Raw genomic sequence first — 23,161 nt, forward strand, 5'->3', positions numbered from 1 at the left:
AAGCACGCTGAAATGAAGGAAAATTAATTATTTTTGTATTAGCTCCTGGTAGACTTTTAAACTACAATTAAGCCATTTAATTCCTCAAAAAAAAATTTATGAGAATTGAGTTATTACGGTAAACTATTGACAAAATATAGCACAGGGCCTAGCCTCTGCAGATACAACGCAAACTGCATTAAACGTGTGCCTTAAATTTGCAGCAACAGCAGATACATACTAAAAATATATATGACTTGCTCTGTGAAACATTAATATAAGTGTTACACAAAAATGAATGACACTATCTCATGTATAAGACAGGTGTGAGGCTACGCGGTTTTTTTTTTTGTACTTAATGGTTATAGGCTTTTTTCTTCTTTTATCATGGAGTGCCACCTGTTAACCGCACAGATAGGCAAATGGGAGGGGAAAGCATGCTATTTGGGCACCCCAGGTAGTCCAAAGCTCTTATTCAAAGTGTCTGGATTTAAAGAGTAATTTTTAACATTCTTAGATCCTAACACATGCCTTTAGAAATGAAATCTAAACCTCACAAAGTATCACTTCTATTTTCTTAGTATGTGCAAGGAAACTAATATGCCTGCAGTAACATTCACAAATAATTGCTTCACCTTGTGACCCACAGGCCTGATTTTCCACAGAGCTTAGAAATGTCAAATTTCAATACACTATAAATATCTTTCACCTCAGGAAAAACTCAGGTCTATAGGGGCTCAGCACAAGTGAAATGTGTGTCTGGTCTTTCACAGATATATGGATGTCCTGCTAATAAAAGTATCCAACACTTTTGTGTTACTAGCAGCTTCTGTTCTTACTTTCGCTATCCTAGCAGTCACTGGTTTGTGTGCAAGAAATATTTATGGGAAAATCTGAATATAAAGCCCAAAGAACGTTAATAGCTCTCCCTGAAGACACAACAGATGCATATATACAACACACCACAAACACAGTTTATAAACTTGGCTATGAGGAACAGAATTAGCAACAGTAAAACGAAAAGGTTTATTGCAAATGACTATGGACCAGACCTTCAACTGACAGGGGAGCATCCTTGAAAGAAATCATCCTCCACTCAGGAGCCCACTACCAGGTGCATCACTCCAGCTGCACACAACGGCCTCTAAGGCTGTCTCACCTACCACACACCTGAACGTCCCGCCAAAGCAAGCTACCAAGAAGCTATAGTACCTGGTGGTACCTACCGATCTCATGCAGGAAAGCAGGACACTGAGGAGCAAGGTATCTCCTTCAGCCTTCCTTCTTCCACGTCTCCTTTATTAGAGTGCTAACCCTATCTAATAGCATTGGCTGGGAGCACCTGGAGAAGCCCTGTGTTACATGGGATGGTATGATGTGTTGACCATAACTAAGAGAATCCCCCACTGCCCAAAGACAGCAGTTTGCAGACTCTTTGCACTAATTAAGTGGCATAAGTGAGCAGCACAGCTGTTTGGAACATAAGCTGCAGATGTCATCTGAAGTCCTAGTAAGTAATACAAAGCCGTAAGAAAAACGCTGTAGTTTCACTTTCCAAAATACTATTCTTAAGCTAGAAAGGACCTGCTTGTAATTTTGTGCGTGCAAAAATGAATTACCTGAGCTTTACTATGTAAAATAGTAAAACCAATCTACACGTACACATTTTATAGGCTGTGGTATCTTTGCTAGCAACGTAAGGAATATTTGTTTAATTTATATGCAAAGGGGGAACTGAGGCATAAAGAACAAAGTGCAATAAGAGGTGCTGGGAATAGAAGATCTGAAGCAGACGTTTATTTACAGCAATTCAAAGCTGCACAAAAGAAAAACAAAATAAAATTTCTATTACTGAAACAGATGTTTCTGAGACAGGAAACTGAAAATCTCAACATCTGGAAATGTAAGTGGTAGCAAAAACTGTAGGATTAAATTAAATAAAGATAATAGGTCTGAACTACTAGAAAGACATCTGTGAAGTAAACCAGCTGTCGAGGAATTAGCTGGAAAAAGTAATTTTTAAGAAGACGAGCCATTAAAAAGTATTTTGGCTTTCAGTTTGTTGAACTGACTAGAAAGAACACATGTGAGAATTTAAGACTTAAAATTAAATATCCAAGTCTTCCTGGACATTATGTGCATAATTCCCCCTGTGACGAAACTATAAAGCAGTACTGGAATCCAGATAGCAGAAGCTGCTACGTGTGCAAAATTTGACATGATTAATCATTTTTACTTGAAAGCTGTTCCTGTGACCAGGAGTACTGTGACAAATCGGCAGTTAAGGGGTAGAATATACTACTCTACTGCTGCATCAAGCTGTACACGATTCTATTTCATATTTCTACACCACAGACAACTGTGAAGTAGCTGTTCCAGCAGAGTACTTTTTTTGACTCAGATGACCATCCTATCTCCTTTTGCTAAGGACCTCATGTAAGTCACACTAGATAGCAAGTTTTTAAAATAGGATGTTGGTAAAAATAATTTTCAATATAGTTTTTAAGAAGTCATCAGAATTTTTTGTAGCCACTTAAAATACTCAGTTGTTTCCATTGGTTATGTTTAGCTTAAAAGACAACAAGGTATCCAGAAGAACCACATTTTAGGTGCAAAACACAAGCATCATCAACTGGCTAAACACGATACATGCTTTTGAGTTGTCTTTCTCAACTCAAACCCTAGAAAATATTAACTTATTCAATAAGTTATTCCCCTTTATTTCTTCCTCTGACTTTGAGCTCTTAATACCTGCACAATGTTGCTGCCTGCAAAACTGGCTCGTCTCCATATCCGCCCTCTGGCCAAAGCCTCGTTTAACAGGTGAGCTAGTTTCCGCTCCATCTCAGCCCGAAACACTTCCTCCTGAATTCGCTGGTCGACGACACCCAGGAGAACTACATTGCAGAGAAAGTAACACAAATGAATTAGTAAAAGTTTTCAGTGTCTTTTCTGCAACTTCAATTACTAGCTTTCAGTCACCCTGAGACATCTCACAGCCAATTCAAGAGCAGCTGTATTCACATGGGAATACTGCCCAGTTCAGCCAGAGGTTACATATTGGAAAGGAAGACATTGGGTGGGAAAAGGTTAAAAGAAATATATTAAAAAAGGGCAGAGGGCATTTTTGGAATCTCAACTGGTCTAGACAGACCCAGGATATTGAAGAAACAGTTTCAATTCTAAAAAAAAAAAAAACCCATAAACTTATGAGCATTCAGTGAATTGTTTGAAAACAAAGAGAAAATTCAGTCCAAATTGTCTGCTGCAACTACTTTCAGTCAAAATGTTGTGTTCGGAAGTGACACAGAGGTGGAGATGGGGAGGGCAAGGCTTCAGAATCAAGGAGAAAAAACAGGAGACCAGCAGCACATGAATGAAGCTGTGTATTCCAAGCTCATCTTCCCTAGATAAGATAAAGATTAACAAGTATGACAATCATAGCACAAAACAACCTGGTTAGTAGCCCTGCCCACTTCACCCCCCAACCCCAGGTACTCCGGGTCACTGGGGTAGCTAATGCTGAGAGGAATTCCTGAGGAACAACACACAGGAAAAATGAAAATATTGTGGACCTTTACTAACAAGATGGCATCCAGTGAAAGAAAAATGTAGTGAATGAAGCGATAGTCATTCAAATGACCTAATTAAACAACGCTAAAGGACAGTAAAACAACTCACCACTGACTGCAGCAGAATAATTCAGTTTTCATTCCTGAGGCTCTCCATTAAAATTGATTTATATTTTTTTAAAGTCCCTTTTCCAATAAGTGTTTTAATGTTTATTTTTTAAATGTGGTGCTTAATAAAAAGTCATCCAATTAGATAAAATCAATTAAATATAATTAATTGTTTTAATTCTTAAAGCAAAAATTTTAAAACCACTTTTTCCATTTAAAAGTTTTCACTGCAGATGTCAGAAAGAGGAAACATTTTCGTGATTTTTCACAGAGATCAACAGCATCTGCCTTCTAAATTCAGTCACAGGCTAAGCATCTCAGAATTAAATAGCAAAATAAACAGACAGTAGCCTAAGGCTATTATACACAGCAAGTAGAAGACCATTCTTGCCTGTGTATTGAATTTCAGTATCAATGAATTACGCTTAATAGCATGAACTGTATTCTACAACTGTGAGGGACAGCTACAGAGAACGCTGCATATCCCAATGTTTTATAACTATTGGGATACATGCATATATATCTGGGTAATCTAATATGAAAAACCTCATCTCTGCTTGCATAAATTCTATCATTTTCCTATGTCATGAGTCATTAGCCTTACAATACAATATACAGACTGAAAGGCCTGACCCAGCCAAAGTCTCCTAGCTCTTCCCAGGCTGCCTGCAGGAACTGGGATTACACAAAATTCCTCTACAGCAAAAAAAGGTGCTGCAATTGGCTTTCAAAATCTTACAGTCTGGAAGCTTAGAAAAACCCCAAGGGACATGATTTCTGAGCTGGAAGAGCCCTCTTCTTACTGCAGGGAACTAAGGGAACTTCCAGCAACAACGGACAAAACAAACCTAAGGCTGAGCAAGAGAGGGTGGGCGTGTGACCAAAAAAGCCAACATAAATCTCTAAGGAAGGATGACATTAGATGTGGGATATACACGTGTAACTTCTCTCGCATTACTGAACATGATCTTCATTTTTCTTCTGTGTGGACTTCAGAAATTAAGTTGCAACTTGCTTTCCTGCTTAGAAAGTAAACTGGGTCACCGGTGAGAGGAGACAGGGATACCTGAAAAAAAGAGTAAGTCTATACTACTGGTGAACTACAAGTGGAAAAGTTGTGGGAAGACAAAAGTGTATCCAGTGGGGCATCGGCACCCTAACAGCAAGTTTGCTAGGCATAGCCTGATCACCATTCAAACTTTCTGCTTAGAAGTAGCAGGTAGGACCTACAGCGTGCAGGAAGCCTCAACTGGTTTTGAGCATCTACATGTGACAGCTCAACCGTATCTGCAAATTACAGAATAAAACATCCAGAGGACTTGGGTGGGAGGGATCTGCTGTGAATGAATCAGAAGAGGTCAATGAAATGTGATACTCTTTCACATGCTCGGAATGTATCTATTTTCACCCTGTTTTATTCCTGGCATGTTTTGGTAGAAAGTGCCACACAAATAAAATTTTAATTTTCACTTAAAAACCTAAAAATCAATGTGGTATATTGACAGCATGCAGAGTAGACACTTTATGCCTGACAGCATAAGTCATCTCACTAAGAATGAACTGCTGTATAGACAAAACTACTTTGTGTGCATTATCAAGGAATTGTAGTAGTTCATTCTCGTTCCAGGAATTACATTTCCCAGATATTCCAGGTCACTAGGCCTTTGGTTTTAGAATTTATTCAGCTCAGGCACATTATTACCTCATAAAAATGCAGCACCCCTAAGCTATCGATGATTATGCAGGCTAGTTATCCTGCTAACAAAAAAAATTGCACTCTTACTCACAGAGACTGTACGTACCTGTTCTCACCCAGGAAGATTTCATCAACTGAGACACATTAAGCTTAGGATAATGAAACGCTGAGGGAAAAACAGAATGGAGGAAAAACATCCGTAAGAACAGTATTCTCAACAACGTACACAAGAAAAGAAGCCACTTCATAATTTATACTGTCAGTAAGCATCTTATTTACACGGACATATTACTGCTCCTGAGGCTATGCAGACACAACGGTAAGGAAAGTGCTCCGAACATACACTCCCCAGTTTGTCTCTGAACAAAAAGAAGCTAACTGAAGCAGTCAGATTTATTACCTGAAAGATTTCAAGCTGCTGTACCGAGGTAATCGCTCCTAGAAATTTAGAAGCTCACTGTCTGAACTGTGACTCTTACTGAGCTAGCTGCAGGATCGGGCTTTTGCTCAAAGGGCAATGAGGCAACTCATGAGTTTCTCAGAATGAAAATAAGACCTTCTCTGAAGCAGAAACTATATGGAAACACTAAATGTAAAGCAAAAAACTAAACATATCTGATCTGTGTTCCAGACTTGTGCAGGGGGAAGCATTTAAAAAACCACTACCTTGATTTTTTTTTTCTTTTTTACAAAAATCACAAATAAATAAATAAATGCATGTAGAAACATTGCTGTAGACAAATCTCATGGCTTTTGTGTTTGTCTGGTCGGCTCCAAGCTTTCTTAATTTCTCAATTCTTCCAAAAAAGCTCTGCTCCAGAATGAAATCCTTGCCCTAGTGAAGTAAATGAAGTCTAATTCCACCGACTTCAGTAGGGATAAGATTTTTCCCAAGGTTTCCACTGGAGAGCAGTAAAGACATGTTGGGAAAGAAGTGAAGATGGGGGCTGGGCCAACAGTTTCCTCAAGGGAAGCCATAAGCTTCACTATGGCAATAAGGAAAAGGAAGGGTCTTAACTTTCTCAAAATATTTAATCCAGATGCAGTTGCTAAGCATTATACAAAGGTTAATTTTTAAACCATTTCATGGATAGAAAGAATGCAGCACATAACAATCAAATGACCTGGTCCATGCTAGATCAATTTAGAGTAAAGATGTCCTGTCTTCAGTTGTAGAATAGTTTGCCACTACTGCATGTTTCGGAGAAACAGAAAATTACCATTTTTCTAATTTACTTATGCAATGATTTGTAGAGTAGCTGACCTCTGTCAGTGTACCTAAAACTGATTCTTTTGCCCCTTAAAAAACTTATTTTTTTGTTAAGGCAAGAGCAAAAGAATTACTAGTTATCTTGTACCTTTTATTTTCACTGATTTATACACACTCCTATGGGAAAAATATGAAAATTTTGTTATTCCACCTTTATCTCAATAATAGCACCATTAGGTTCAAGAGAACCACATGGGAGGTACCTCTTGACTTACTGTTCAGAAGGGTATCAAAATATGGTGCTTTATTCTGAACAGGACACATTGGCCCTCTATACACTGACCAGGATGCATCACATTTCCAAAACTCTCAGACACACAAAAAGCACCTCACAGTCCCTTTAAACAAACATTTATTTTTGGCATCCTGCTACCCGATTCTTCTGATTGTAGCTTTTAGATTGGAGTTCTATTTACTCTGGTCATGCAATTGTTTACTTCAATTTAGAAATACAACCTGAACAAAAAAAGCATAAACTGAACAGCATCTGTTGTTTTTCCAAAGCATGGAAAGAGCAAGATAAGAAAATCAAAAACCTTCCAATGGCCATGAAACTTTGAACTGCTGGCAGTTGTGAGTTTTTTCTTTTTAAACCAAAATCATGTTTTGCCTCAATACTTAATGTGCTCTTCACGCTTTTTCTAATTAGTACTTGAAAATGATTTAATTTATGCAAATTGCTGGATGACTATTCACTTAAACTTTTCACGGAATTAATGAAATTTAAAAATAAAACAACTTGAGCAGAAAGTCTTGAAATTGAACAGGAAGAGGTGCCGTGATCATTGGCAGCTAAGGCTGGGTTCTAAAACCTGATGAAGAATGCATGAAATGATGAACACTTCTGCAACTGAGACCATGCTTAGAAGTCAGAAAATCCAGGCTCCAACTCTTATTCCATAGGTCACTCAAGTGTCTCACCAACACACGTGGCCAGATCCTGAGCTCAGCGGCAGTCTCAGCACGGCAGCAAGATCATATATGCAAGATTCCTGATGCCCCCTGGAACTAACGATTAAAAACAGCACAGACTGATTGTTATTCTGAGGGGGAAGGTGGATAGACAAAATGCAATTATTAGTTAGATTGCAGCTGGTCTGCTAATGACTACAGATGCATTAATGAAGTAGATGCTATCATCATTAGAAGATTCTAACACGCAGCCCTGAAGCACCATACCGCGTAACAGCATTGATTCAACGCTGACTGAAAAGGCAAAGGGTCACCTAGTCACCCAGAAACCTCTTGACAGCAGTCTGAAGCACACCACTCGGGCAACATGGCCTTCGCCAGATGCTCCAACAAGGATTTCTCTGACCCTCTCCTCTCATACAGAGACATGTGGGACCATGCAGGATAGAACCAGTACCATATTGATTGTTCCTATTTCTGATAAATGAAGGAACAGTAATAGAAAGGATGGAGGGAACGCAGTATTTGGAATGAGAAGGCATCAACTGAAAAATAAGAGTCCATGCAAATATTGAGGTGCGGGCAATATTAACACACTGTATCTGTTAAAAGTCTGATCTAAAATCCATCCAAAATTGCCAAATATTTCTGCAGTCTTTGGACTGTATCATACGATTTTATATTATTCTATTGGCCTCGCAACATCTCCAAGATACCTGAAATAGATGCCACCCATCAACGTGCTACTTATGGCACTAAAAAAATAGCAAGTCCCAAGAAAACTCTCTCTATTTAAAGTCATAACAAAAATAAAGATATTTATGCAGGGTAAGTCCATGAAGGCCAATATTCCTCATCTAGTCCACAGCGAGCCTTTGCCTGTCCTCAGAGAAATCTTCCAACAATAAAGAGATACAAATATATTCCTTCCTATTGTTTTTAATGAACTAGCACCCAAAAGTTGTGACTAGACTTTGTTTTCTTTCTGCTCACATGTAGTTCATGACCATCTAACCAGTTTACAATCTAAAACGTGAGATGTAAGGTGGACAACACAAAATAAGCATGCAGGAAGGTGTAAACTGAATATTTGAATGTAAGCATGTTGCTGAAGTCACCTAGAAGTCTGTGGGGGAAAGAAAGAAAAGCCTGGAAGTTGCCAGGCTTGACCACTCCAACAGCCCTATCCCTGCATAGAAGAGTCCCTTCTGTCAAACTAACAACTTTCATTACTGACCCTGACTCTAAATGAGTGGAAAAAGCTGACAAAAATTCCTGTTGTTAATGATGTACTGCAGGGAACAAATACATTCCTTCAAACAAGGCTCATATTCGGGATATCGAAGGCAAGGTCTCATTTCACTTAACTGTGTTGAGATACAGGGATATTACAGAACTAGGTTTTCCTCAGTATGAATCAACTTCAACCCCAACAGCTCAGCTCACCTACAAATCAGTTCTTTTTCTTCAGATGCAGACTGTAAAACTTACAAAATCATATATAGAGCCCTCGGGGGGGGGGGGGGGGGGGAGGGGGGAAAAGTCACTACCAAGAGTATTAACTGTTACCATGCCTGATAACTAAGGCACAAATGGCAGAGAACAGCATGGCAAGGAACATTTCATATTTACATATAAACAATAACATATTTAAGTTGTTTATATGTAAATATATAAATATCCAAAATTCCCCCCCCCCAAATTCACACTGAAAAGCAGAGGTTGCATATTAATTTGCATAAAGCAAAGCAGCTGCCTATCCAAGGAAGACCTTCACAACACCTTCCCTGCTACGACTCCTCTGTAGACCGAGGGACAGCATGAAAGCAGAGAGTTCAGGGCCTAGAAAACAAAAGCATTCAGACACCTTCCTGCCAAAGCAGCTTTGAGGATCTGGCTGTTGGTCATCCCCAGCAGACTGCTGAATAAGATGCCTCAAGAAGGATCTGCCCAACGCTGCTGAGCCTTTGGACATGATTTCTGGCTCTGAATACTGAAGATCTAAAATCCTTTGGCTCAAAATACAGTCACAGCAACAGTGCAAGAAACTGTAGAAACAGCTAAAAATAACCGAGTGTGGTTGCCTCGCTTACCTAAGTGTATGAGCTACATTCATTATTACGCCTGCTGACAGACGGACCCATAGTTCTAACAAGCTGAGAAACTGTGTTCCCACTTTGCTGACTTATCAAATGGCACCATGTCTGGTGTTCCAAAACAGTGACTACAAATGTGCCAAAGCACTACTGAGACCAAACTAGACAAGTTCACATCAAAATGAGCTGTCCTGCAGTGGGCTCAATCTTCTAGCAACACGCAAGTCAAATGCTGACAAGATGCTCCTTGATTTAGGCCACCATATCCACCAAAATCTCATGTTTTCTACATTGCAAAATGTGGTAAGATCTCATGTTTCCTAAAAATTCGGAATTACTACATTGAAATTTTATATAGTTATTCTAATTTGACTTATTGCATGTATTTTATTTTATTTATTTTAATTCAAAATTAAAAGTTTTGAAAACTCAGTCTAGACAAATTTGAAGGTAGTCTTCAAAATTTCTCTGTCAAACAAACTAAGAGACACCACCACCACCAAACTCTGGCTAAGCTCTCTCAGACAAGTGCTCTGCTCTGTTGGCAACATTCATTCAATAAACTATGGCAGCAGTTAGGTGGAGTCATTGAAGGCAAGGGTGTATATATACATAGCTTGTTTGGCTGCCATCATTCCCGCTACTGGGTATGCGCACCAAAGTAACAGCATTTTTCAAGAGTTCCAAATACGGGAGTGTGGGAATAAAGTGTGTATCATGATGGACTTAGTCACCACTGATGAGATAGTCTGTCTTCCTACATGAAGGGAGGACTGATGATTTAAGGATTTGAGGTTCAGTAGTGTTTGGAAGATTTAGTGGATGTGAGGGGAGGAAGAATAATTATTTTGTGTTTGAAGTCTAGAGGCTTGTGCTGGAATTTGCAGGAATGAAATTACCACACTGTTGGCGTACTTGTGTAGGATTGCCAACAGGAACAAACAATTCCTGAAGCTTCGGAAACAAAGTCATAGAAATACCTCACCCACAGGCTGGGACATGCCAGTGTACTAACAGAGGCTAAATTTGCCAGGCCGTAACAGCCGACAACTGCATGACTTCATTGCAAATCCTCGGAGTAGTCAGGAAAAAAGGAGAAATCCTAGTGGGACCTTTTTCCAAAGGCACTGCCTGACCTCCTCACTCATTCCACTTTGCACGCCTTTCTCATTAACATGTGAGCTATCCCAGAGCTCCACCGGTGTTGGCCAGGAATCAGCCCCACTGTCCAGGCGCTATAAGCATGCAGGTAACACAGGGAGAGCTCCTGCTATGAGCACTAAAGAAATTACCTTCAAATTTCCCAAGTACCATCAGGAAAGCAAAATAAGGAGAACAGTGTACATGCATATTTAATAGGAATGTTTTTCCTCTATGACCAGCCTGTCTTTCAGGATGTATCTGCCTTGGTAGAAATTCTGTTATCATTTAATTGCACTGTAGCTCCATTGTACAATCCAGAAGATGGATTCTCAGCAAAGGGCAACCTGCAAATTCATTACAAATATCACTCCAGAATATGTGGACAAAACTAAAAACTGCAGGACCAGATGTGCATACATCACAGAAAAAAAAAGCCCCACGACCCTGAAAATATTACCCAAGAGACTAAAAGTAATAAACTCTAGGGCAAAGGTGCAAAAGAGACTATGCAGAGTAAAGAGAAATGTCTTTCAAGCAATCAAGGCAAGAGCAACATTTAATTTGAATTCAGTGAGATAAAGACCACGGCCTGCAACCTGAGAAGTTCTGTGGCCTCACAAGGAACACAAGAAATGCTAGTCATCTGTGGACAGGGATTCTCAATGCTTTTGGTCCTGGCTCAATTAAATACAGCTACCACTGCAGAGGTACAATCTGTGTGAGACCAAATAAGAGCAGAAATGTTTAAAGGAAATGAGTCGACAACTTCGTACATTTTTTTAATTAACTGTGGGAGCAGAGGGTTCAAAAATGCTGAAAAATTAAGAGTTTCAAAAAATCAGTACATTTAAACTACTTCTAGCCATTGGGAAAGTTTCCTGTGCAGTCATCTTATATAGATTTAAAGGTGTTATAGAGAACAACTTCTGCTGACAATCACTTTCTTTACAGTATCTTCATTGACATACTACTGCACAGCTGTATAATGAACAGCAGCTGCCATTAGGCCTGATTTTCCACTAGACATTTAACTCTATAGCAAGTATCACTGTGTCAGATGTTATGCACCTATATAGCTCACAAAAATAACTCTGTAAATTAGAAATCTGCATTCGAAAACACAATGAAATAAGAGAAGAGAGGAATTAATTGACTGAGTTAACAGTAACACCTACCGGGGGGAAAGACAAGTACTGTTCTCTCATGATCTTGCTTACGTTCATGAGTCATTTCTGTCATGAACAATCCATTAGTGTATGAGGTTAATTGTTGAATTTAAAAACTTGGCTTATTTATGAGACTGAGGTCACCTGAAAAATCTAACCAAACATCAGTTGTCAAGGCTGAGTGTCAAGAAAACTCTGCTGTGCAGGCAGTTCCCATTAATCTAAGTTTAGGATGGCCATGGACTGAAAAAAATGACTTGCAATGCAAGTTGTACACAAGAAGTGAGAGATAGGCTTAAAAGGCAATACCTTAAAAGATAACATTACTCAAAAAAGCACTGCTGCAGACTAACAGATAATCCAGACAGACTACACAGGCAAATATAAGCTTATGTTGCCAGCGTCCCAGGCTTTCTAGAAGTCAGAGACACAGTTAAGTGCAACACAAAGCTCAAGGTAGTAAACCCTGCTGAGAAGCAGCAAAGACCCCCGTAGACATAACCACAAGAGACACACCTTGGATTGCACTTCACAGCAATATTGATTGAAGTGACTTTTTTTTTTTTTTAAATCTGGACACCAAAGGACTAACGAGCCCAGGTTAACCACAACTGGCCCAGTGCAAGAGGAAAGGATGATGAAAAAAGCAACAAGCTGCTTTAACACTGAAATGCAGTATGTGAGCAGTGAGGGGCATGGATTTGCTCTGCAGAATTCATGATACGAGTTAGGTAGTATTTGAAGCTGCATTATCACTTATGCACAAAACTACTTTAAAATGGTATAGAAAGGAAAAAATACTAAAAAAAAAAGTATTTTGCAGTCTTGGCAAACAGCAAGTACTCACGTTCGGCAATTTGCTGTACAGGGAAGCCCAGATAGAAGCTGAACTCCACCACGGATAAGTTTCTTAGCTGCTCACTGACTTTGGACCCATTTAGAAAACCATATCTATCTTGGATGGCAAAAACAATGCTCACGGGGCCTTGCCGAAACGCCACTCCAGCCCTCCTCAGAGTTATATTCAGTATCTGAAAAGACAAGATTGAAACAGGGTCAGCAAAATCAAATCACTGGCATTTCCATTCCTTTCTTGACAGAATTTTTTTTTCCTAATATGGCAGGGGGGCAGTTCACATCAAAACAGAGAAACATCTATTCCAGATCGATTCAGCCTGTCGAGTCTCAGAGGAGGCAAAGTTACATATGATTTCCTCTTCTAAGAGTTATCCTTTAAGGTCAATCATAATCCAGAATCTGATCTGAAAGCTACAGTCCAGGAAATTATGAAAAAGGCCACCTAGAGAGACAATCAGCAAAATAAAGATAAAGAAACCTTAGATGAATACCAAACTGTGTGGAACAGACAGGAAGAGACCACGGCAAAGAAACATTCTGAAAATGGACGTTCTCCCTCCTGCACTGTGTACGCTCAGATAGTACCACTGGTTAGAAGCCTTATTTTGGCACCAATGTACACAGCAACTGTGTTCATGTAGACAAACCTCTTCCAGACAGTAAGGAAGTATTTAAACTAAAAGTTTGCTAAGCTGATAGTCCAAGAAATTGTTTTGCATGTTCTGTCTTCAGTCTATCCAGTCACATTGTGTCATTCACTTGTACAGTTCTGAGTACTTCACTATATATACTATATAGTATTTTAGGTATTATAGAGTTTATGGCATTTTTCCTGCTATCATTTTATTTTAGGGTACCACAGATGGCCATTTATGGTGCCAGTTAAATAACACGGTAAAATTTTTACTAATTTTGGTATTACAACAAAGCTAGACTAAATTTAAGAATTCAGACAGGAGAGGGAGTTGGTGTCATTAAGTTGAATTACTGACTTTCCAGGGAGTTTTAAGGTCTGCTACGTGATTCAGTACCCAGCACATATGCAATACATTTCATATGTGAAGTTCCAGTAGCAGCTGCCACAGACATCATGTACTGCTGTAAGTATTTCTAGACCTCAGAAGCAACTAGAATGTTTGCTCACATAATGGCAGAGCTCATGTAAGTCCTATATTCCCTAACAGGATCCCCTGAGTGGCAATAAGACATGAAAGTTGTCTTCCAACAAAAACATTCTAACCCTACTCTGTAATAGTAAAATCTGATGGGAATGACTTTGATAAGGGTTGGGGCAGCCTTTATATGAAAACGTATAAACCCTATTAGATTCAATAATACTTTTGGATATAAATCATCATCTTGGATCATTTTTTCAAAAAGCTTGAAACCAGAGGGATGTGTGGTGCCATATTATTTTGTACGGGAAAAAAAATCCTGACTTCATGACAAAGCCTCATAGTTCTACATGATCTAGATGGCAAGTGGCAGCCAATGAATACCGAACTCATTTTATTGGCTGGATGAAACACAGGACAACCAAAAGGTGAGGAGAAAAAGGGACCGACACAAAACATGCTAATCTTCTTACCTGCACAGTAAAGTTGTAGAACTCCTGGTGTTTGCTCACTTCCATGAAGGCCATTGTCAGCCCTTTCTCAATGCGCTGGCTAAAGTTGCAGAACCCAACATCCACGTTTCGAGGCACAAACTGAAGCACTGCAGGCAAAGGGTACACATTATTCCTACAGACAAGTATTTCCATGAGAGAGAACAAAGTGAACCAGAGAATCCACAGGGCTATCACTTTTTCACGGAATTCACGATATATTCAGTGAAACACTGGGTAACAATACAGTAGAAATACATTTTGTGTTGGTGCAGTAGATTCTCTGCTCATTAATATGTGTTTCCGCAGTAATTAGATTACCAGAAGATATTAGTGACAAAATACCCACTGTTGCCTCTTGCATACTGAAAGACCTTCTCTACATACATGTGGCTAATTTTGCAGGAGTTGAACACCGAGTCAGCCACACTGAAATCCTTAGTACCCAACAGATCAATGAAAATCTTAAGGGAAAAAAGCAACAAATCTCTTTTTCTTGTAGACTGAAATATAGCATTTAGCTTGTCTAAAAGACCACATATTGGCTCCACTAATACACATTAATATCAGTCTAACACTTTCAAAACACTTAATTAGCACACAGTCTTTTAAATCTAGATACATACACCTTAAAGTCTTTCACAAGAGAGAAAGAGTGAGCATAGAAGAATGTGAGCAGGCACACAGACCTTAACTACATGCACATCTGTGGATTTCCTGATACGGTCTTACCCAAAGAAATGCTATAATTAGGTTACAGACCCTAATAGCAATGTTATACAAGGTTCAAGAACAGAAAATACGTCTACTGTCTATCTATATAACTATGTTAAGCAGTGGAAACAGACATCACACCTGCACAACTAAAGTGATGTCTTACCATACAGTCATTAACAGAGCAGAAACAACACATGAAACATACCTGAACAAAAGCACGTTTGACATTCATTAACTCTTTGCCTATATGCTCAATCCCTGTCACTACCTCATTACACAATCAACCTACCAGGCAGGTGGTTTTGTTATGCAAATAGTGCCTGAAGATGATCTTAAATGATACCACCGACTCTCAAAATCTATTACGTAGGTAATATTTTACTTTAAATTATTAGTAGTCATGGACTTCACATAAACAGTTGTCATACAGCAGCCACGGAAAGCTGAATACTACATGAGCAATCGTCCTGCTCACAGTATACATGAGCAATCAATCCTCCTGCTCACCAATTCTCCTACACTATGAGAATTCTAAAAAAGAACATTCAAGGTAAACATAATTTGAAACTTGACTCAAGCATTATAAAGTAGCTGCACTGTGATTTTATGAGTAAGTTTCACAGAAATTTTTCTCTCTTCTCACCTTTTGAAGCAAGAAAAAGAGCATGCCTATTTTGCAATGTGCCAAAAATATTTTCCTGAAAAAAAATCATGAAATTATGGGGTTAACTGTTTACAATTTATTATCTCTCAACCACGGATCCGGCAAGTATTTCACTAACAACCAAGAATTAAGATTCACAGCAGTAGAACACAGGGTTTTGACTCGACCTTGCATGCTTAATCACAAGTCAAGGAGTGTGAATCAATACAAAGCTACATCTCCTCCTCTTCGTGTCAGGAAGAACTCACCTGTCTGAACTTGGAATCTGTTATCTGGCACAGTGAAAGAAGGATGCAGTGAGAGGATCACGGGGGCCTCACCACGAAGAAGACTGCTGTTCACAAGCACATTTATGACAGCTACTGCCGTGTAAACAAAAGGACCTGAGGTCACCAAGAAAGCAAATTTGGGGGAAACTTTATAAACCTACAAAAAAAGAAAATGAAATTTAAAAAAAAAAAATCTTCAATGTGAAATTTGGCAACACTTTAGACCTACATAGTCTCACACATTTCAAAGCCACATCATCAAGAAGTACGAAAATGCAATCTTTATTTTTCAAAGAGAGAGCAGAAGCATAAACACTCTGATAGTGCTGTGCCTTGCAGCCTCTGCTCCAGCCCATCAGAGAGGCAACGCCCCTGTGCTAGGTGCACCTACTAGAATGTCTTTAGTACAACACACCAATCTCAACGCTTCTTGATTTATCACATCCCAGCATAGTAGCACTTCCCCTCGCCTGCATTCCCCTGGAGTACATAAGAGTTCCCATACACAATTGCTGCTTACTTACTGAACAGCTTGCATAGCTTCTGCATTTCAGTCATATAGTGCCTAGCAAATACATCCTGTACTGTTCACATGTGATATGCAAGAAGCAAAATAGGCACAACCTGTGTTTTATGGATATAATTTTCACACTCAAGAATGCTTTCTTCCAGAGAACGTTTCTTTCTGCTTATTTCAGCAGTTACCACACTTAAAATTTTCTTCTTCCAATTCATCTCCTGACTTTGAGTCTTCTTAAAAAACCCTGAGGAGCCTTAGTCATCGTGTAAAAGAAATGAGATTGTAAGTTAAATATAAACCTAGGTGAATGTTTCCATGCAGACACTCTTATCCACCATTTCTCTGTCACCTAAGTAAAAACAAACTGAAGGCTTTTATTTATTTAAACATATTGTAGTTTCTTCTCTCCTTCAGAGAAACTCTCTCAATGTCAAGGACACCTGCTTCCCCAGCATCATTTTTTTCCTCTTTGGTTTACTCCCCCAGTTTGCTTTATTTGCTTGACGCAGTCACACTAAAATATTTTGAGATGTCCAACATGATGGCCTCACAAATAAGTAAATCATCTAAACCAGAGACCCAAAAGCTCTGATAGATGTGCACCTCTTAGATGAAGATGTGCTAGCACCTTGCAGGCTTTGTGCTGGTGAAGGGACATGTTAAATATCCTCAACTTCAGGATCAGCCTGTTGGAAAAGCACAGTGCTACTTAAATTGTGACCCACATGTTCCTTACTGGTATTTCTGCAACAGTGTAAAGTGATGGCAATTGCTGTTTAGATGAGACAGCAAGCAGCTCTTTCCTGTCCTCTAAAACATGTGCATTTCAAAGAGATTACCTTCACCAGAAGAAACTACCTCAGTAGCAGAAGGAAATAAAAGAGAAAAAAAAAAAAAATCTATGCTGCTCATTATTCCTTTCTTCCTTCTTAGTCCACAAATATATGCAGCATCCAGCTTTTATTTTAAATGGATTTAGACCCATAGAACTCAAATTTGTTTGATATGAATAATATGCACAGCTCTTTTTAGTTCCTCTTATCTGAAATTTTATCCTTTTATCTCAGGATTAAATGATCTCTGCAGCTTCAGTTTGTCAAATGGAAACAGCAGTTATAATGGGTAAGACATGCCAAAAGAAAGTTGCCCATTACTTGCAAAGGGGACAGCTTAAAAGGCAAGAAAAAGAGGAATTAGAATTACAAATCTCGGTGACAATTTGCTGGTGATTTCTAAAGCAATATATGCTGAGGAAGAGAGGCCTAGTGTAGCCAGCATATACTTATGCACTCGAGTTAGGCATTTCAGACAAGAAAACAAGCCTCTGATAACTAACTCAGCTGTCTCCATTCTCTGACCTGTTGCAGTGCACCATAGATGCAATGAAAGCAACCTACCCCAAATATCCCCCTGAAATCTTGCATCGACTTTTTCGTCTTAGCAGCTAACACTGTTTCTCTTTTGTGCTTCACTGCAGAAGAGCAACAGCAACTCCAGAAGAATGGAGTTTGAAATTTGAAGAATTTGAAAAACAAAAAACTTTCAAGTGTAAATTTGAGGTAGGTAGATTAGAACAACTACAGGTCAAAACAATAGCTATTTCTGTTTGAGATATTGCAGGATTGTCTAGACTTAGCTCTCTACAGCCTAATTCAGATGACAGAAATAATATAGCCATGCCAGCATGATGCTGTCTACAAGCTAATTCACAGAGAAGTTTGCAAATCTGTCTAGGACAGATGAGCACAGCTCATGACTCTTGATTCATGAATGAGAGTAGCTCCTCTTGGCACAGCTCTAACGCTTCACAAACCCATCCATCCATCTAACCCTCCTCATGGAGGTCTCACCTCTACTGCCAGGACAGTTAGATGCTAACAAATTAGCTAGCTGAACCACCACATTTTAGAGTACCACCTATTAAAGTAAACAAGCACGAATTTCTTATCTTAACACTTTGGGTCAGAGAGACAGAGAAGCACGCAAAACTCCACGTGCACTTTGGAGCCATTCCCACAGCAAAAGCAGAAACCTTCAGTAGGAGCAGAGAACCCTTACAACACCTCAAGTTGAGCTATCCCTTCTCCAAAGTGCGATGGCTAATCCAACTCCGCTATTTCCAGGACACAACCTATCTCATTCAAAGCTACCCTCAAAAGAGAGAGCACTTCTAGTACAGAAAGTTTTCAGACCTTGATTTACTGCAGGCTAGAAGAGTATTTGGGGAAAACATCATTGTATGCTTACTCTGTTCCTTATTATCTTCCCTAAGCATTTGCTATTGATTATTGTCCACTAAAATATTTGGTTAGACGGACCTTTGCTACAATCTAATCCATGCCTACACTCCACAGTATTATGCTGTGTAAACATCTGGCAGAAAGCATAAACAACCGATTTCCTCTCCATCACCTTATTAAGCATCCTGTAAAGAGCCTCCAGAGAGCGTTTAACTTCCTGAAGATGGGCTACAAAGGCTCACAGGTCTTAAAAATGAAACAAAGCTTCTGCTTCTATGCACATTAGGATCCTAAGGCAATGATTCTCTCACTGTTTTTACACACCTAAATGGTAACCAGCCAGAATTTCAGCAGCAGTGAGTAGCGATGAAGCCAGCACAAGTCCACAAGGTGGCATCTTTGAAAGAAGCACTTAACTGCCTGACAATGAACTGATCTCCTTACTGTGAAGGCAAAGGTTTACTAATTTTGGATTATAGAAACCAATAGGCTAAGGACATGCCCCAAAACCCGCATTAAATACAGCAACAAAGTGGCTGAGGTATACGTTATACTGCATGATAAAATTTCCAAGCACAAATGAGGCTGGCAAAAAGCTTCTTCCTGTTGGCATGAACTTAATGGCACCAGGGGTCCTGGCAGCGCGTCACTGCCAACACTATTTTATTTCGCGCCCCAGTGCAACAAAGCTAAGTCAAGGGAACACTGTGTAACAGATCTTACCCAAGGGTCATAAGGTTTACATTAGAGAAAGTTGACAAAAATTACTCGTATTCAAACAATAGAGTCTTATTCTTTTGCAGATGCAATACATTGAGACCAACTGGAAAGAACTTTAAAAATTTAGGTTATTCTCACTTTGCTGTAAGGACTTTTGCTAGGAAAAAAATGACGAGTTTTTTTCATTAGACAGGATTCAAGGCTGCCTTTTTTTTTTTTCCACTTCAACAACTCAGAATGTTTGAAATAATAAAAAAAGCAGAGACCCAAGTTTCAACTGAAAAAGTTGAAAAAAAAGTTTTAATTCTCCTTTCAGTGTTAAACTTGGTTTGTACTTAAAGTGAGCAGCAGTTATATCCATCGTTGCCATGGATATTATTTTTAAAGCATACATTATTACCAAGTTAAATTTAGTAAGACTGTCTCCTGATTTACTGTGCATTACATCACAGCAAGGGAACAACATCTGTGAGCAGTAATAGGAGACATAGTAAAAAAGCAGCTTAGAGAAGTGCAGTGCTTTACCGTAACTTGCAACCATACAGACGGTTCCTGGGTACTCTCGACTAACAAAAGTCGGGTCTGTTTGATTAATTAAGTTTAGCAATATATATAAATTCTGTTTAAAAATTTGTATTATATCACCATTAAACATGCTGATACTATAGACAGCTCTTTATTTAAAATAACAGTTTTGTTAATACTTCACTGTTAGAGGTGAAGACATTTGCTAGTGATTATTTTTAGTGCAAAACTCACACCCAAGGCATCACTAAGAGAACACATATGATAGCAGCATTCTAGCATAAAATAAGCATAACTGATTCCACAGAGATGTTTTCTCCTTTTGATAAAAAAGAACTTGCAAAGAATGAAGCTGGACTAACTGCATTATTTATAAAAGCAGTTGCTTCTGAGCACCCTTAGGGCCACAATATCCTATTGAGAGCTTTACAAGGCAATAGTAGGCCTGAAAGGAAGGAATTTAAAGGGCAGAAATATAAAGCAGCAAGATATCAAATGTTGGCTCCAATCAACCTTCAAATAGTTAGCAATAGATTTTGTCTTACTGCTGTTACTATTAAGAGGGTAAGCGCTTCCATATTACTGAGGCGTATAAGGTCACTGAAAACTAGCATAGTTCTATCATCATCAACTTTTGACTTCTACTTGACTATGTCAGTTTGCACAATCTGAAGGTATAATTCACAAACCAGAAGAAAAATCTCTTCTTTACAAAAAAACCTAAAAAGCTTATGGGTGGGTATTGCTAAAAGGACCTAAACTAAACATAATTTATAGTGGCAGCTCACTGTGGCTGAAGTTTGGCAGAAATACGTAACACTCCTGTCTTGACTGGGTAGTAGAGAGGTATATTCTCAAACATCAGACAGGGTTTGTTTAATTACTGAGTGCAGTGATTACGGCAGGAGCTGTCAAAACACTGTTTCCCCACACAGATCAGTGAGCAGAAGTTAGAGGCACCAAGGGATTCTGTGCATGGAGAAACTCAAGTTATGTTGAAAATTCAAACTGCTATTTAAGTAAACTTTGTAATGAAAATGAGATCATAGACTGGAAAAAATAAGATAATGTGGTGCTGGGTAGACATGAAAAATTGCAAGTGTAGCTGAACCTGCACCCACACCAGTTAATTCCATTGAAAGATTTCATTTTGTCCCCAGTATTGAAGTATCTGATTATACAACAAAAGGTACCCCTCTACAGTCTTTTCCTCTCAGACAGAGGGTTTGAGACAGAGGAGTGGAATAGAGCCTTTAAATCTCATCTCAACCAGACACTCACTTTGAGGTTAGGAAACAACATGGAAATATTGTTCAAAGATGATTCCTTGAACATCAAAGCAGAGGAAGATTCCAAAAAAAAAAAAAAAAAAAAAAAAAAAAACCCACACAAAAAAACCCAAAAAAAACACAAAACACAAGAGCACAACAATTCCTCGCTCTGTGACTGGGGGAAGGACAGGAGTCACACCTATTTGAAGGCTTAAAAATAGCATCTTACCATTGCACACCTGAATTTTTTTCCCCTGCCTTTTTCTTCTGCCAAATCCTGCATTTGGGATTCCGCCACTTGCCCTGCAAGTGTTGATGGCCTCACTTACAACATAAAATACCACAAGGTTATGCAGAAGGCTTTGTTTCATTTAAGGTGCTAAGTATATAAACAGCTAGCAGAAAAAAACAAAACTTTTTAACAGGTATTTCGAAGGGTAGAAGCTTTTCAGTTCAGTTTCAATTCACCAGTCAAAGGAGGTGAGCAGTAGAGGCTGGGCACTGCTTGCTCACTTCTGGCAAAACCAAGAAAGGTCTAGCCTAGAAAATGATGACATTCTAAAAGTAGAAAAGCTGATGTCATATTCACGTTAATAAAAAAAAAAAAACATGACTAATATTTAAGTTAGAATAAACTTCTCTCGATATAGTACCACATAGATTGTTTTTAAACCACCATTCTAGCCTGTGAACTAAAACCACTATCGTATTATCTTGGTCAAAGAGTACTTGTACCCACTTCATACCACTTACCTCTAGCTCTACCGATCGCCTGAACTGAACTCTGAGCACTTCTCTGATCGATTCACTGACATTTTGTAGAACAGCTCTTCGGGCCAGCACTGGAAATTAATGTCAGTCAGTAAATACATTTTAGCTTCATCTCCTGGGCTTTGTTGCAAAGCTGCATTTTCAATTGTGCAATGCGTGAAAAAGCAAGCAATGAGATCAACTGCATCAAACAGATAGACGATGGACAAGGAAACAGGTAAAGGTATGACTGTATCCTAAAAAGTGACTGTACAAATGGTTTAAGGAACTCCAGGTTTACTTTCTCTCTCTCATTTTCTTTTCGCATATCTAATGTCTTTAGCATTCTAGTAAACGAATCTTCTAAAGAGCCACCGAGGCATTCAAATTGGATCTGAAAGTCGCAGCACATTGTCGGACCTGTGCACAACGAGCCTGCTGTCATAAGGCAGTTAAAGTTTTGTAGGCAATGCATGGAATGCAGATGAGGTCAGAAAAAAGCCACAGAAAATATGCATATACTTTTCTCTTGAATAAAAAGTAAACAAACTTGACATTGATTACTGAAAGGGATATCCATCGAGTAAGAAACTGCTTTAAAAAACCCCCACATCCCTATGGATGTCATGTCTCTTACAGTCCCGCTTGAGACTGTGACTATAGTCAAGGAAAGAACTGAGAAGTGTCGTGTTGTCATCCTTTCCATCAGTAACTTGCCTACAAAACTACTCAAATTACAGGTTAAAAAAAAAAAAAAATCTGCCTCGTCACCAGCATAGCCAGCTCACCTTCATATCTGGAGGATGAGATTATGCTCATTCTGCTTTACATATTACAAGTAAATCTTAAGGGCAAAATGTGTTGCTTACCACAGAACATGCAGCACTTCTGCAGCTGCTCTGGATTAGCTCGCTGGTATTGTTTTGTTAACAAGCTAGGAAGAGGTAGGAAAACACCAAAAAAGCAAACACAGATGCTGAGACAATTAATTTTGAAACACACTAATGTCACTTTTTCTGGTTACAAACACACCAAATCCAATTGAAGTAAGTATGGGAGGAAGGAAAATATAAACATAA

At 38.9% G+C, this 23,161-nt stretch overlaps 1 protein-coding gene across 2 annotated transcripts in view; it reads right to left on the reverse strand.

Annotated features, from left to right (window-relative positions):
* Positions 1 to 23,161, reverse strand: part of KIAA1549 — a 146,688-nt gene that overhangs the window by 51,083 nt on the left and 72,444 nt on the right. For both annotated transcript variants that reach the window (XM_082308072.1, XM_082308071.1), the window contains exons 3-8: positions 22,086 to 22,174; positions 16,036 to 16,213; positions 14,389 to 14,516; positions 12,790 to 12,973; positions 5,462 to 5,521; positions 2,731 to 2,876 (exon numbers count right to left, since the gene is read on the reverse strand). In XM_082308072.1, coding sequence (XP_082164198.1) covers positions 2,731 to 2,876; positions 5,462 to 5,521; positions 12,790 to 12,973; positions 14,389 to 14,516; positions 16,036 to 16,213; positions 22,086 to 22,174 — 785 coding nt within the window. The remainder of the gene's footprint in view (positions 1 to 2,730; positions 2,877 to 5,461; positions 5,522 to 12,789; positions 12,974 to 14,388; positions 14,517 to 16,035; positions 16,214 to 22,085; positions 22,175 to 23,161) is intronic.

Source organism: Platalea leucorodia (genome assembly GCF_965183815.1).
Source record: "Platalea leucorodia genome assembly, chromosome: 4".
In the NCBI taxonomy this organism is placed as follows: domain Eukaryota; kingdom Metazoa; phylum Chordata; class Aves; order Pelecaniformes; family Threskiornithidae; genus Platalea; species Platalea leucorodia.